At 42.9% G+C, this 16,619-nt stretch overlaps 1 protein-coding gene across 2 annotated transcripts in view; it reads right to left on the reverse strand.

The window, feature by feature from the left end:
* Window positions 1-16,619, reverse strand: part of tmem260 (transmembrane protein 260) — a 34,291-nt gene that overhangs the window by 13,939 nt on the left and 3,733 nt on the right. For both annotated transcript variants that reach the window (XM_008400195.2, XM_008400194.2), the window contains exons 2-3: window positions 10,950-10,981; window positions 9,413-9,564 (exon numbers count right to left, since the gene is read on the reverse strand). In XM_008400195.2, coding sequence (XP_008398417.1) covers window positions 9,413-9,513 — 101 coding nt within the window. In that variant the 5' untranslated portion in view covers window positions 9,514-9,564; window positions 10,950-10,981. The remainder of the gene's footprint in view (window positions 1-9,412; window positions 9,565-10,949; window positions 10,982-16,619) is intronic.

Consider the following 16,619-nt stretch of genomic DNA (forward strand, 5'->3'; position numbering starts at 1 on the left):
GGCAGTATGGCCCTTTCCACTATTGTGTGGAGTGGCTTAGAGTCCTCATCAGCCTATCAGCTAACTGACAGGCAGAGAGCTGCTCTATTCAGCACCGCAGATACAAGCTGCAGGCCAAACGGCTGCCAGGTCCCTTATGACCCCACAATCCCTTGCCGGTGACAGCTTCAAGCTCCATAGCAAATTAGGCGCTCTCACATTACAATCGCAGAAGACAGATTCCATTAACGGTATCTGAAATTGAGTAGAGAGCAGGCCCGTTATCAGACCTGACTCATAAGCACCGCCATTAATCACAAGGCATGATACCATTTATACATTTCCAGCTCTCTGCCTGCCGCTGTGATAGTCAGCCACAAAAGGCCTGATGAGACTTAGGCTAGGGGAACAATGGAGCTTTCTGAGGAAAGCACGGCAAATCAGGGAAAAAAGGAAAGGGAGAGCGAGAGAAGGGTAGGGAAAAAAACTCCAGCTTGCTGACTACTTCCCATTTTCTCACCCACCCTCTACTATTTTCCCTCTGTGTTCTCTGAATGAGACTGTACAGTATATGTGAGAGTGTGTGCACTTAAAAGGGGGGGTGGGGCGTCGAGTCGTGGGTCTTAATAAGAGATAGCAGCGTCTTTCTCGCTGCACCGCTCCAGGAATTAGTTGTAACTTGCAGGAAGGATGAAGAAGGGTGGTAGCGCGAGGGAGGGGAGCAGACGGGGACTTTTGTTGAGGTGCAGAGACCTCCCGCACCCATAATTTTACCTCACTGCATGACAATTAACCCACAGCTCATGGATTTAGCAGGGGGGGCTGGTTTAGGGGTATAGCACAGGGTGCAGAGTAGTCATGGGAGGGTGGAGGGGGGGAGTCCAGCAATGTGGTTATTAAACAAAGTCTGCCCCTGCTTCTGAAGGTCGTCTGATGGCCACATTTTCCATTTTTCACCTTCTTTCTACTCTCAAATGCCCAACAAATCTCTGGTGGAGCTTGTCAGTCATTAGGAGTGCAGTGATGTGAGTACAGAGCAGCTTGTAAATGACCCGTCTGTGTGAGCAGGACCACCTGGGTCCCAGTCAGCCTCCTGGGCGTTTCCACAGCTCACTCCTGCAGAACTGGGTCCTCCCGGGGTTTCTGGATATGAACAGGACACATCCTGACATGGGCATGGCCGTGTTCCCTGTTATCAGCAGTCGGTAAAGAGCAGGCTACTGCTCAGTGACAATGGGCTGGTTGAGACTTAGCAGGAAAGTGACAACAGTCAACAATGAGACTATTCTATCAGCTGCGCCGTCCCACCATAAAATGCCTGCATCATCATTTGGGTAATTAACTGAATACCAGATACAGGAAAATCTTAGTAAAACTAAATGTCACCAAAACATTATTTTATGTAAGTAATTTAATTCAAAAGAAAAACTCTTACAGCAAATAAATTCAAAGCCTAATGAGAGTTATATTTTAAGTCTTTATTTCTGTTATTTTGATGTGAATATTGCATAAAACCAAGACAAAAATCAGGGTTTCTGCAGGCTTGATCAACTCATATTTAAGGTTTTTAAAGACTAATATGAATAACATTTAAGACTTGTATCACGACTGAAATGTACAAGAGAAAATTGCATATTTTACATTGTAGTAGTGCCAAGTTTTTTTGCACAGAATGCACATAACATTGTCTAGGTTGGCAAGTAGTAAGCCAGTGGAGAAGACAAATGTTGTCCAGCAAACTGCTAAAAAAAAAAAAGAAAAAAAAAAGCTAACTATTTTTATGCTTTTTCTATGCTTAGAACCTTGCCTAGTTAGCCAGGTTCTAAACAGCCAGTCTGAGGGAGCCTCAATCTCTGTTGCTGGTGCAATTTTTTCTACCAGGGATTTCCTTCCACTAAACTTTCCATCAACATACTTGGTTCTAGAAATGTAAGAACAGCAGTGATGTCTTGTAGCTTTCCCTTTGTCAAGCCAGCAGTATTTTCCATGATTGTGAAGACCAGAACATATTTTTGAATAATAGATATTTTTTATTGTAATATTCTAATTTTAAGAGATGTTTTTTCTCATTAGCAATATTTCATCAAAAATAACAGAAACACTTGAACACTCATTACTACGTGTAATGAATCTATAGATCACAAAACTGGCTTCCCAAACTGAAATACATACATTTTTCAGTGATAAATTTGACTGTCATCAAAAAAAGAATTAGATATTTTGCTAAGTTTAAAAATCCTAAATGAAAGTATTCAATAAAAAAAATTATAAGTGTTGTAAATTACACTTAAAACTAAGGATTGCAAAATAAAATATGTTTTTATTCCCCTCAAGGATGCAAGAACATCTCTGAATAATCACCTTGAAGAACCAAATGAAACCTGCATGTTTGCTCACTCTGTTCTACAACATGGGCCGAACGGGCGCCAGCATCAATCGTCTGCTAAATAACAGCACACAAAAAGCCGACACCAGCACTCTGTAGTGAATGAGGATTTACAATAGAGCTGGCCAAGCAAGCCGCTGTCACACACCACCCAGGGGAGCAGACAATACCACAGCTGTGGATCAGAGCTGCGCTGCTCTCTAACTGAGTAGAGGCAGCGCTGGAAAGGAATCACACATTCCTGAAGAGGGTAGAAAGCCCCGGAGAGGAGGTGGCCAGCTCAGGCTGAGGCCGAGGTTTCCAGCTGGCCCTCGCTCACACACCCCGGGGGCTCCCCTCTGGCCAGGACCCCAGCCAGGGTACTTAGCAGCTATTATATGAAGGGTAAGTGTCTGATGTACTGCTTTGAAGTTTCAAAGCCAAGCAAGATAGACAAACATATAAATGATAAAGTATGTCGGGGAATCAAAGGCTGGGCTAAATCACATACTGCAAAGTGTCAGTTTGTCATTATTCAATGATGAACTGGTACATGATTCTAACATCATTATACACTCTTATTAACAATGAGTAGCAATATCTAAAAATAACTCATTATAGTTCTTTTTAGGAGAATTATAGTGAGATCTTAATTCATTTAATTTCATTTATTTCTTTTGAACAATTCGAGTTATTGTCAGCAGAAAAAGATAAACTCGAACGTATAATCAAGAACATTGTCCACACATTTTTTTATTTTGTTACATTTACTATTTGGTTTTAGAAATGTACAATTTAAACATTTACCATAATACTTATCTCTACTTCAAGTGAAAGATGACACAAAACATAAAATATATTTCTAGATGGGAAATGTGTTTCAGCAGCGGCTGAGTATTTACAGAAATTTTTTTTAAAGGTTTGCCTTTAACTGCCAACTCTGGTTAATTGCCATCTAGATCAGTACTCTTCCACAGTAGTTCAATTACATTATGGAGTTCCTCAAGGTCCATTTTAGGCCAGCTTTTGTTCTCTTTGTATATGCTGTCTCTGGAGTTAATCAATATATTGACAATTAATAGATAAATACATAAAAATCACCTAACAATGTGAATTTTTTGCCCATTTGGAACATTTTTTCATAGAATCTGTTTTTTTAAACACATTTTTCACCAATCACAGATGCTGGAGCCAATCCCTGCATTCCTTCTTCCATCCTGTGTGCGGATGTAAGGCTGAAGGATAAACGAGGGTCCCGGGCTCCTTCCAGGAGAACGCTCCTGAGCTACAAGTGCGTGTAAAATTAATCACCACAATTCTCCACAAACAATACAGCCACTGACATGACAATTTCTCCCAGAATGCCATCTTAATCTCCACCCCACACACAAAAATTATGGGAATAAAAAAAAAAAAACAATTTAGAGAAACCCTCCTGTTTATGCAATTCCCTGAATACCATTTCCATTGCTGCTTTTTCCAACAAAGTCATTAGGCACACACCAGCAATATATAAATGTTGCTGTATAGATTCCATTAACTAATTCTGGGTGAATTGTAATTGCCGAGTCTGATCTGTCTCTGTGCCTGGTGCCTTATTAAGGCAGCCTGTGGTGGGCGAGGAATGTAATATTGACGTCCGAGACAGACACAATCTCAGGCCCACGGGCGAAAGGAATATTAAACCGCTACTGTATTCTGCTGCCTATCTAGCCCTCCTCTCCGCCACCCCTCAGCTCTATCCTCACGCCGTAGCCAGTAATGAGGAAATAACATCTTCATTAGACATCTGTTTAACTGTATTAGAGGATAAGTCCTGGGGGAACCATTGGTCATGCTGAGGATGGGGAGAGCAGAGGAGGTCTGTTGGACTACAATATGACACATGAGATACAGCAAAAAAAAAAAACAGAAGGGAACAAAAGAGTCCAGGGGGTCTGGGGGACGGGGGGGATTCTGGAAATGCACGGTGACTGGAATCAGCTGGGACTGTTTGTGCTCCGCCAACCCAGATCAGCAATCACCTGGTTGAAAGCTAAAGATCCAGGCTTTTCTCCAGACAGTGAATTTACCATTTGAACAGGTTCCACAGTGCACTTTTGTGTAGAAGTTATTACTGAGGGAACAACTTTTATACTAAAAAGTTCTTACTTCTAAAACACAAACGTTTAGCTTTTTCTAGTACAGGAAGGAAGCACAAAAGCTGCAAGAAGCTTCTAGAAAGGAAACTGTTCTGTATTTGTAGATTTTCACCCCTGAGCCGTTTTTGGAAAATACTTTTTATTTTTACTATAAACCAACACTTCAATTTATACACAAAGTTTAACAAAAATTATGTTTGCATAAATATATGTTATTGAGGTTCCAATATGTGGTGTGGTGTGACAAATTAATGTAATTAATATAGAATAAATGATTGTAAAAAAATTGTCACATTTGATGGTCACTGAGCAGTTACCTAGCAACCCGAGCTGAGCTCCAGCACATTTGGTCAGTTGGTTTTATCGGTGTATGTGCTGTAGAATGGCTGCTGGAAAAGACGAGTGTTTTGTTGTCGAGTTACTATTCAGAAACAACTTGCTGCATTCAGAAGTAGAGCAGGAGGCTCTACTTCTGCTTTTCAAAGATGTACGGTTGTATTATTGCGCATCTTTTTGCAGCCATTTTCACATGCGAGTGTAAATGTTGACTTGAGGCCAGAAGCAACTTATTTGAATTTAAAGTGACAAAAGGCCCTAAAATATCTCATTCTAAAAGGAGCTCAAAATAACACTGTCTCATTATCAAGATGAACAATGTATATAAAATGTCATTAACCTGTTCGGTTTAGCCCATTGACCTCTCCTAACCTCCTCAAGGAAGCATCATAGGTCACCTTTAATAGTTTTTAAAAAGGAACTTGCTAAAATCCATGTCGGACTTTCAGACCTTTACAAAATCAGTGACTAGAAATCGGCCTTTTTCTCTCAGTGCATCTTTAGAAAAACTCATTTTCTTGTGTCTGCTCGGGATAAAGATTTCATCCGGGCGCAGCAGATGTGAGAAGGAGGGGCAGCCTGGTCACCTGCAGGGAGAGGTGAGAAAGGCATCTAACAAAACAAACCTATTCAGCTGTTCTCACCAACACGATACACCTTAGTCCTGTGGAAAAACAGCCCACCTGAGCGAAGAGAAAACGTGCCATCATGACCATATGGCGAAGGTCCTTATAAGGAGCAGGAGATGGATGAAAGCCCATTCTCCTGTCCACTGAGGCATCAGCTGTGCCACATGAGCCCTCTCTGGAGGGAAAGAGAGGTCAGACGTGTTTGCTTCCGCAGGTCTGTTATGTAATCAAGTGATCAAACCAAATGTGCTGATGACTGAGTGTTTTTCTTTTTTGTTTTTTGTTTTTTCCATTTCCCGATATGACGGCTGTCGGCTCTTAACGCGCCCGCTCTGGGTTTCTCAGGATAAGCTCAGGAACGGAAAGAGATTCCTCTCAGGTAGCAGAGATTCAGAGCAGCTTTAGCAGATAAACTGTGAAATGAGAGAGAGCGCGTAATATGGAGCTGTCTGGATTATCCCGCTACGAAGGGTGCATTCCTCCACAAACTCACGGCTGAGACCTGTGGCACTTCACCCAACATTTCCTCCGTGAAACCTCTGAGTGCAATCAATGGTGATTATCGTTACGTCCGGCATCCTCAAAGGCTTGTCAGGCCGTGGTGTGAAAACATAAAAAGACATGCAATTTGGCAATCAAACCGCATGATCGAGCCAAGAGGGCTGTAATTGACAAATCAAAGGAAGGCTAAAATGCTGCATTTAAACTTATGCAAGAGAGAGAATTGGCTTCCGAGCCTATCAACTTACATTCCCTCCACATTAACCACGGCAATCTGGCCAACTAATTTAAACTGATACATCAAAGGCTTGCCATGTTGGGTGTATTCCAGACAAATTTCAAGGTCTTACAAATTTATCATTTGATGGAAACTGCCAACAAGTACCCACATTAATTTCAATATTTCTTCCCATCTGAACATAATCACACGACAGAATCGTTTGATTGGGGTTGGGTATATTTCTGAGCGGAAGAAAAACTGCACGCAAATGTAATAGAAAGAGACAAAAATAATGTTTCTGAATCTAATTACTGAAGGAAAAGATTCAGAGAATTTGCAACGAATAATCAGCTGGTCATTTTTCTAATGAAGAAAAGGTCAGAGCAGAGTTTACCGACAGGAACCGAATCAATTTTAAAATTCTGGATTCATCCACAATACAGGGGGCAACATGTCAAAACTACATAGTTTTCCAGACTCAAATTTCCAGAGTTTTCAGTCCCATCAGTCCATTTTGAAAGTATAAATGCCAGGATTCATTACAGCTGGTTGTTAGGCTGTAGCTCCTTCTTAATATTTAAATAAAGCTTGTAGTTTTCCAGACAGCAAAGGAACTCCAAAAGTACCCAGTTTTCTGCTAAAGTGCATTTGACCATTCTTGTGGACCTGTCAGTAACTCCCTCGCTACACAAAATGTTCCACAGACTCATAGCCCAACCTAAAGTAGGTCCTGGACAGATAATAACTAAAGCTTTTTATGCTTATTTTTCCAAATTGAAAGCATAGATTATACATTCTCACTTCAGCTTATGTGATGAGACTGTGCTCTGGCTCAAGTCTTCTCTATTCCACTGAACCGGGTTGAGTGGAGGGTATGGTTTTAGCTTCTCATAATGACCATTTATTGGAGTATAATCCATAACTGAATCTAAATCCTCAGAGATTACAATAAGGCCACACGCAGAAATCTAAGCATCACCCTGGCATGTTTTCTGCCAATGGAATAAAAAAAGAAGCCAGTTCTCCAACTTGCTGCAATATTGCAATAAATTCAATAAAACTGAAAAATATATTTTTTTTATCGATTATTCTATTGATTATTCTGATGATTAATCAAATAAAAAATTGCCACATTCCACAATTTTTCAAAAATACATTAAAAGATGCAAATAAACCAGTTAAATTCCCTTTTGAATAAGAAAAAAGACTTTTTATGACCTAAAATGCAATAACCAAGTTAAGCTAATGCTATGCTACCTGTGAAGTTTTGTATAAAACATATTTACAAAGAAAGGTGTATACATTGTAACTATAGTTATAATATATTTATTGTAAATATATGCAAAAGATATTGTTTTACTACAATTTTGGCCTATTTACTGTTCTAAATATGTTCTATTTTCAGCAAATGACCTTTTTTGAGTCTGTATACTACAGTTAAAAATTAATCAAGTACTAAATTAGCAGATGACTGTTTTAATAATTAATTAATTGTTTCAGTCCAGAAAAAAACTGCATTGACAGTGGTCCTGCAATGCATCCTTCTTCTCTTTCAGTATATAGGAGATTTCTGGTGCAGTCTGAACTGAAAGGTTTCCTAATTTATGTCATAGCCTTGCTTTTTGCTGACAAACACACATACAGGCAAAGCACCACACATCTGGCACCGTCACAATTTCATCTTCGTTTGCTCTCCTGCTGCACGCTCACAGAAGTTGCATCATGCTCCCATCACGAAAGAAGCAAATTCGATGTGGAAGATTGGAAATGTTTCGGTTTGCATCAACTGGGACAAAAAAGTCAAATGGTCACACTGAGCCACCACCAACAATGCAACATGGAAAATGACCGTGATCAGCATAAGGGTGATGTAAGGCCAACCACAAGGAGGAAAAAAAAAGATGCACAACAAACGAATGCATCAGATACTCCTCACATGATGGAGTCAGCATGCAGGCGAAGCTGCATGGTGGGTAGATGACAATGCAGAGACCGTAACCTGTGTTCACGGTTGAGTGAGGGGAGAGGTGGCTGAACAGAGACGAGAGGGAGGAGCACGGTTAGCGATCCTGCTCCCCTCAGACACTGGAGGCAAGAAGGGGGAGATTAGAAATCGTGCAATGTCAGGATTGGGAGCATGCTGGGCAGCGCTGGGGCAGGAGAACATGGGACGTCAGGGGAGGGCGGGGCTGCAGGGCACCATAATTGTGATATACATACACACACACGCGCCATCGCAGCGGGTGGTTGATGGGTAAACAGGCAGGGAAGGGCGGTGGGAGGAAGGAGGGCAGCTGGGTTCTGCTGCTGAATACTGAACAGAGGATCAGGGACGCCACTGCATGTCAGTCAGGACCTAAAAATACTGCTCCATGTTACAGATGGCATCAAAAGTAAGCAGAGAAACGTTGAGATGACGCTTCCATTCAGAGCTGGCTAAATTGTACTTTACAACGCTTTGAAAAAAAGATTCAGGAAACGTTTTTGTATCTTCTCAAATAAAAATGTGAAAAAATCAGCCTCAAAAGTCACTGCATTAGTCAACAAAATCAAAAACAAAATTTGTTTCTCAAAACAGACAACCCACTTAAGTAAATAATTATAAACTGAAATGCAATTGACCACTCAGAAAAAAAATAATGATCAGAACAACAAACATTAGTGATCAAATGCCATTGTTTAAAGAAAACCATAAAAAGCTACATTTAACCCAAGAAGGTTCTCTGATCAAATGAGATCTAAGTCAGACTTTTGGGAAAGCAATAATGCACGTCACTTCACACACACCGTTCCCAACAGAAAACAGGGTGGTGGCAGCATCATGCTGTGGAGAGGCTTTTTTTTCATGTGTTCGACAAAAAAATCCAAAATCTACTGAGGATCTGCTGCCAGTCTGTTAAGGGACTAAACATGATTGGATGGATGAGATCTTTGTATGTGTATTATTGACTATATCAAACAGGAAAAGGTTTTGCCTTTGGTTGTTTTGCTAAAGATGAAGATGCTCTATGGATGTCTTATAGGAAATTGCATAATAATAAGTTAATTGTACAGATGTAAATTAGAAAGAATAGATGTTGTGAAATGAAGTAAATATGTAATATGTAGAATGTTGGATAAATTGTAAAATTTACTCAAAAAGGTAAGGAATGCATTTACTTTGAAGTAAAAAAAAAAAAAAACTAAAATCAATGTACAGTAATGACAAAACCGTAGAGCAGTTAAGTATGTATTTTCATACCTGCAGACTGTCAGAGTGAAGCAACCACAAGCTGCAGCTCCTAGAAGGCTGCACATAAGGTTGACACTGTGAGCTGGAGACAACCAGGGCAGCAGATACATAGACAAACGGGCCAAGAGGGTGAAGACTGGATATCCTGGAGGATGAGCCACCTGAGAACAAGATGACAAAACCTTTCATTAAAACAACTCAAGCTCAGTCAGATTAGTAGAAAAGAAGACACATTTCCAGAAAGAACAATTCCAGTTATAGCGGGCCAGATTTGGCCAGACCTTGAGTTTGACACATGTGGTCTATCACATCTTTTGTGGTTTAAAGTGACAAAATGTCAAGAAATTCAAGGGGTATGAATAGGTTATAAGGCACTGTATGTTGCATTAGCAATCCTTTATAGATAATGCAGTCATATACAACAGAAATAAAGAAAAACTAGCTTGGTATGACAGCTGCTGACTTTGCTACTACAGCACACATCTCCTCCTGCTTCTTCTGGCCTCTTCCCAAGGACAACACAGCTCCCCTGGGCCCGTGATGAAGCACGTGGTGCTCAACTGCCTCAGCCCCCGAGCCACCTAAGAGCCGCAGTTGCTCTCGCCTGGGGGATCTCGGCAATCACAGCAATTAGCCGCTAAGTCTCCTCCACCCAGATAAAGGCTCAGTCATTAAACACAGGCTCATTCCCTGGCACTGATAACACGAGCTGTGCAGTCAGGGAGAAGGAACAGCTCCTCACAAATGAGAACAGAGCTGAAAGGTGAAAAAGTGACTGCTGCCACAGTCACCTCAAACAAGGAGAAGTCTTGGTGGGTAATTTCAGCTGTGAAAAAGGGAATAAATCTGAGTGAACATGAAAACATGCCACAGACTTGAAGATGCATCTAAAGAAATAAAAGAAGGTCTAATGAGGGATTGTTTGAAGGATGCAGGAAGAGCTAAACAACTGATCTAAGTGCAGAGACATGTAGCTGAAGGCCACTGTCGGAGCAAATGGAAGCAGATCTCTGCAGCTCTGGGGACCATGAGAGGGGGGCTCCGGCAGCTTGGGGCAAAGGGACAGCCTGCGAGGCCCTGGGGAGGCCTGAACGGCAGACAGGCAGGCCACACGGACTGCAGCACTAACCGCAGGATTACTGGCATAGTGACACCGACACAGCCTCCCTAAAAGGATCACAGCGGCGTAATAAACTTTATTAAATAATAAAACTTATTATAACTGTTAACCCGATTTAGTTCATTCTTTGCGGCTTACACACACACACAAAAAAGAGGGGTGGATATAATAAGCCTTATACCGTACATAAGGCAAAGCCTACAAAAGCCATCGCCTTACCATTGACTTTAATTGGATTTGAAAAACGGGTTGCAAATTATAGCATTCTCTACTTGCAACTTAGTAAAATAAGTGTATAGAAAAGCAGGGGGAAAACCTGTGGACTGAAAGTAAATTAATCTGCTTTCTGCCCATGCTTAATTAAACTTCCCTAATGCTTATAAGAGTTAATGAGTGAATTGATTAAACAATACGGCTAATACTTACCCCCAGCTCACATGCGGTGGTGATCAGCTCTCCTGTGGAAGGGAGAAGGGAAGGAAATTAATGTAAACCCAATAATTATTATTAAGAGACAAGTCTGCTCCCAAAGTTTTCCCAAATCAAATACTTGCACTGGGGTTTTGCATTAATTTGCCAGGATCAAAACCTGCAAATCTTCCCAGTGTGACATTTCCTAAGCGGCACGCTCATTCTCTTCATCTTCCGCGTCTCCCCTGATGCCACCCTCCCTTCTTCTGCACACACACACGCAGATATAAACACACGCACAAACCATGAGACTCCCTCTCCAATGCCCTGTCACACAAAGACACATATATGCAGATCTGAGAATAATGCTTCCACTTCCATCCTCCCCGTGCATCAGGGTCCCTTCCCTTCTTCCTTTCTTTCACCGTTCAATGTGCCTCTCTGCCGCTCCCACACTCCCAGTGTCTTAGTGTCTCCTTTAGTCCGTTGGGCACAAACAGAAAAGGCTACGTCGGTGACAGTCACAGAATGAGGTAAGCTTTAAAAAAAAAAAGAGCCGGCTGCGCAGTTTTCTGACAAGCTCTGTGTGAGGCGCCGCACAAAGTGAAAAGAAAACCCCTAAAAGCTATTTGAGGCAGCTTTAATGTATCTGGGCGCAAACCCATTTGTGCCAGAATACACCCAGAGCGTTTCAAATTATACTGATTTTTCACCCAATGTTTGCATCTCCCACTCATGGAAATTGAAATTTGGTTCAGATTAAATGACATTGATAAATGCTGGGGGGATCAAGATGGCTCCCTCTACTGGTGCTCCGGGGGAAGTCCTCTTCTCGTCATATTTATCCAGTGAAAACATGCAGATGACGTTTACTCAAGATTTAGGAGTCAAACTAGTTCTCAAACATACCGTACCAACAGAGAAATGTAAAACCACAAACGTCAATGTATTATTATTGGAATTTTATGTGACAGACCAGCACTAAGTAGTCCGTAACTGAGGTGGAAGGACAACTATACATGTTATTTTTGGAGGGGTTAAATAAAAATGTGAAAAGTGTGGCGTGCCTATGTATTCAGCATATAAGCAGACAGAAACCACCTAGTTAGAAAATAAAGTCTGCCTGTGAGTAATGTTTAGCACAAAGGCGGTTTTGGCAGTTCCTGAATCAACCACCCACTCCCAAAACATGGTGGTGGCAGCGTCATGCTGTAGGAATGATTTTCTTTAGCAGAAAGAGAAGATGTTAAAAATTGAAGGGAACTAACATTGCAAACTGAACCTCATAAAATAAATACTGCTCTAAGAAAGGAAAATTATGCACCACCCAGGAAGGCTTCCCAAGAACAAGCTGCACAACTTTACAGCTCAACAGTAAAATGTTTGCATTCATTCATATTTTGAAATGTAAACACAGAATTTATTGTTGTTTTTATGAAACCTTAGTGGAAAAAAGTTTTAAAAAAAAAGTCAGTTTTTTAGATTTGGAAAAAATATCAATTTGAGTTTTTCCTTTTTAATTACAAGAAGAATCAAAAACAATTATTTTCCTCACATGAAAGATAATAGTTGTGTATAATCTCTAAATCTGCGATTTAAACTCGTCTCCAGCTATTTGCCATGAAGAATGTGCAAAAATGTCAGTGTCTAAATGTCCATCAACACCTTTTCTGATTTTTATTTATGAAAAATATTCCAAACCATCCAGAATCTTCCTTTCACTTTGCAATTATTTAAAATCACACCAAACCACATTGGAGTTTGTGGTTGTAACATGACACAATGAGAAAAAGTTCAAGGGGTAGAAATACTTTTTGCAAGGCGCCATAAAAACATAAATGGTTATTTCAAATGCAAGCCGTTGTAAGTGTGTTTACATATCACAAATAAACATATGCAGAGCAACAACATCGTCCACAACAGACCTCCATTTTAGAGCAGAATGGCTGAATTTCAGATGGCACTGGCTGCTTCACATATTTTGCAACCCTGTCGATACAGCGAATTACGATGCCTAAAATTCTGCCACACGAGGAGCCCAAACACTTATCAGTCTAATGGACCATGAAGTCAGAACTCCTCCACCTGCACGGCTTAAATGTTTTTACAGCTCAGTTTCACCTGGCATCAGCCGCCAGCTACCAGCCATCATTCCACATCACACTTTCTCATCCTTCATCAGTTTCTCAATTTCACTCATTTTCCCGCAGTAGTGGCACACTTTTACCCCATTCAGCACAGAAACTAGCACTAAGCCAAAACATTCATCTCAGTGCCACAGAGATGCGGTTCTGCAGCCCCAGTACTAAAAAGGGAAAATATTGACTCTACAGGGATGCAGCACGGGTGCCAAAAGTCTTTGTGATTGTGGAGCATGGGCACCCACATCAGTCTTCTCATAATCCCCATCATTTCCACACTTCACATTCCTAGACAACAGCGTACCCACGGGGCTGCGCTCAAGCCTCTCCAGGGCACATCACACCTAAAGAGATTAGGACACAGAGACGGAGACCTGGAGAATTCGGAAGGGTGTTCAGCTGGCACTATCAGAGCGGGCATCCTGCACCGTCCCTAAACACTGTGGAGAAGGGGCTGGCCGTTTTTTCAAAGACCCTGCTAGACAGCAGCACAACCAGCAGGGCTACTCAGCGCTCCAATTGCCCGCTCCTCTCCTCAGCTCTTTTTTATGTGGTCGAGCTTTCCTTATCCTTTCATTCTCGAGAAACGCTTTCCCTTCTGCAGCTGAGCAGTGCACACCTAACAAGTAGAGCCTTCACGCCTCCAAGTCCACATTTATAAGTTTGTAACCTTGCTATCACTTCTAAGTAAATTAATTGTATGAGGCATTACCTCAAATAAAATCCATTTTAGGAATGGTAGACAAAAAAAACTGGACTTTACCTTTAAAACATCCTGAGTGAGATGTAACAGAGTTGCAAATTAAATAAATATATTACCATTACAGAATGAGTCTCTGTTGATGTCACAGGTGTCATGTTTTAGCTGAAATATCTAGGTATAGTCACGTTAAATAGAAACTACATCATTTTTCATCAAATTTTCATTTTTCAATTTTATGATTTTACACATCAGGACATAGTAAAACTGATCTCACCTTAAGGTTTAAATCTAACCGCAAGTGTGTAAAATACACAGCAATTTCTAAATTGTATGAAACCAAAAGTAACAAGACAAGACCAGCTGTGTATGAAATAAACTAACTAATCCTTGCTACTTTTGTTGGATTTAAACCATAAACTAGCAATTATTCAGATACACTCAATTAATTCATCTTAATTTCACTAACCACCTGTAGGAAAGCAGGAGATTTGACACTTAGTCATTTTCTGCTGCAACACAATGCAAATGAGGAATGACACTAGCAATGACCCAAAAGAAGCAACAGTTTCTGCACCAACCAAAGAGAAATCACAGAAAACTCAAGTACTCTCTGTCAGGCTGCACAGTTAGCATGTAACTGATGTTACACAGTTAGCATGTAAAATGTTAAAGTTCATGCAAAAAACACAAAAAAAAATCCTGATTATTATTAAAAATCATGGGATGAAGCCATGAAAGTAATGAACAGAATTTGTGACAAAGGGCAGCCTTGGCGGAGCCGACTTATTGCCGGCAATGCGTCACTGAGGAGCTTTTTGACCACCTCGGCGACCTCGTCCCCAGAGACTGGAGAGCCCAACCCAGAGTCCCCAGGCTCAGCTTCCTCAACAGAAGGCATGTTGGTGGGATTGAGGAGGTCTTCGAAGTATTCTGCCCACCGGCCGACACCATCCCCACTATAAACAGTGTTGGTGCTGCACTGCTTCGCCCTCCTGAGACGCCGGATGGTGAACCAGAATCGCCTTGAAGCCGTACCCGAGCCGCATGCCGCTTCGCTCGCCGGTACCCATCAGCTGCGTCTGGAGTCCCACAGGCCAAAAAGGCCCCATAGGACTCCTTCAGCTTGACAGCGTCCCTCACCAAAAGCGTCCACCAACAGGTTCGAGGGTTGCCGCCGCGACAGGCACCAACAACCTTGTGGCCGCAGCTCCATTAAGCCACCTCGGCAATGGAGGTACGGAACATGGTTCACTCAGACTCAATGTCCCCGAACTTCCCCGGAACGTGTTCGAAGTTCTGCCGGAGATGGGAGTTAAAGCTCCGTCAGACGTTCCCAGCAGACCCTCACTACACGTTTGGGCCTGCCAGGTCTGACTGGCTTCCTCCCCCACCACCGGAGCAAACTCACCACCAGGTAGTGGTCAGTGGACAGCTCCGCACMTCTCTTCACCCAAGTGTCCAAGACATACGGCCGCAGATCAGATGAAACTATGACAAAATCGATCATCAAGCTGCGGCCTAGGGTGTCCTGGTGCCAAGTGCAAATATGGACACCCTTATGCTTGAACATGGTGTTCGTGATGGACAATCCGTGACGAGCACAGAAGTCCACAACAGAACACCAATCGAGTTCAGATCGGGGGGGCCATTCCTCCCAACCACGCCCCTCCAGGTCTCACCGTCATTGCCCACGTGAGGGCAATGACGGTCCGGGCGAGGGAACGCTAGATCCAAAGTTCGTCTCCATCATAAGGGGTCTTCGGGCTGCGCTTTGTCTGGTTCCTCACCYAGRAYCTGTSTRCCTTGGGTGACCCTACCAGGGGCATAAAGCCCCAGACAGCATAGCTCCTAGGATCATTGGGACACTCAAACCCCTCCACCACGATAAGGTGGCAGCCCAAGGAGGAGMCWKTATGGACAGAATTTCTAGGCGCAGCCGAGGTGTTGAGGGGATCCGTTTTGGTGGCCTTAGGATCACAACTCTGCTTTTTGCGGATGATGTGGTCCTGTTGACTTCATCAGACCGTGATCTGCAGCTCTCACTGGAGCGGTTCGCGGCCGAGTGTGAAGCGGCCGGGATGAGGCTCAGTGCCTCCAAATCCAAGGCCATGGTCTTGAGCCGGAAAAGGGCAGAGTGCCTTCTCCGGGTCAGGGGGGTCGTCCTGCCTCAAGTGGAGGAGTTTAAGCATCTGGGAATCTTGTTCACAAATGAGGGAAGAAGGGAGCAGGAGAACGACAGGCTGATTGGGGCAGCGTCTGCCGGGAAGCGGGCGCTGTACCGGTCCGTCGTGGTGAAGAGAGACATGAGTCAAAAAGCGAAGCTCTCGATCTACGTTCCCACCCTCATCTGTGGTCATGACCGAAAGAACAAGATCACGGATACAAACAGCCGAAATGGGTTTCCTCCGCAGGGCGGCTGGACTCTCCCTTAGAGATAGGGTGAGAAGCTTGGTCATCCGGGAGGGACTCAGAGTAGAGCTGCTGCTCCTCCACGTTGAGAGGAGCAGGTTGAGGTGGCTCGGGCATCTGGTAAGGATGCCTCCTGGACGCCTCACTGGTGAGGTGTTYCGGGCACGTCCCACCGGGAGGAGGCCTCGGGGGAGACCCAGGACACACTGGAGGGACAATGTCTCTCGGCTGGCCTGGGAATGCCTTGAGGTTCCCCCGGAGGAGCTGGAAGAAGTGGCTGGGGAGAGGGAAGTCTGGGCCTCCCTTCTGAAGCTGCTGCCCCCACGACCCGACCCCAGGTAAGCGGCAGAAAATGAATGAATGAATGGATGGATGGATGGATGGATGGATGGATGGATGGATGGATGGATGGATGGATGGATGGGTGGATGG

Source organism: Poecilia reticulata, linkage group LG22 (assembly GCF_000633615.1).
Source record: "Poecilia reticulata strain Guanapo linkage group LG22, Guppy_female_1.0+MT, whole genome shotgun sequence".
Taxonomy (NCBI): Eukaryota; Metazoa; Chordata; class Actinopteri; order Cyprinodontiformes; family Poeciliidae; genus Poecilia; species Poecilia reticulata.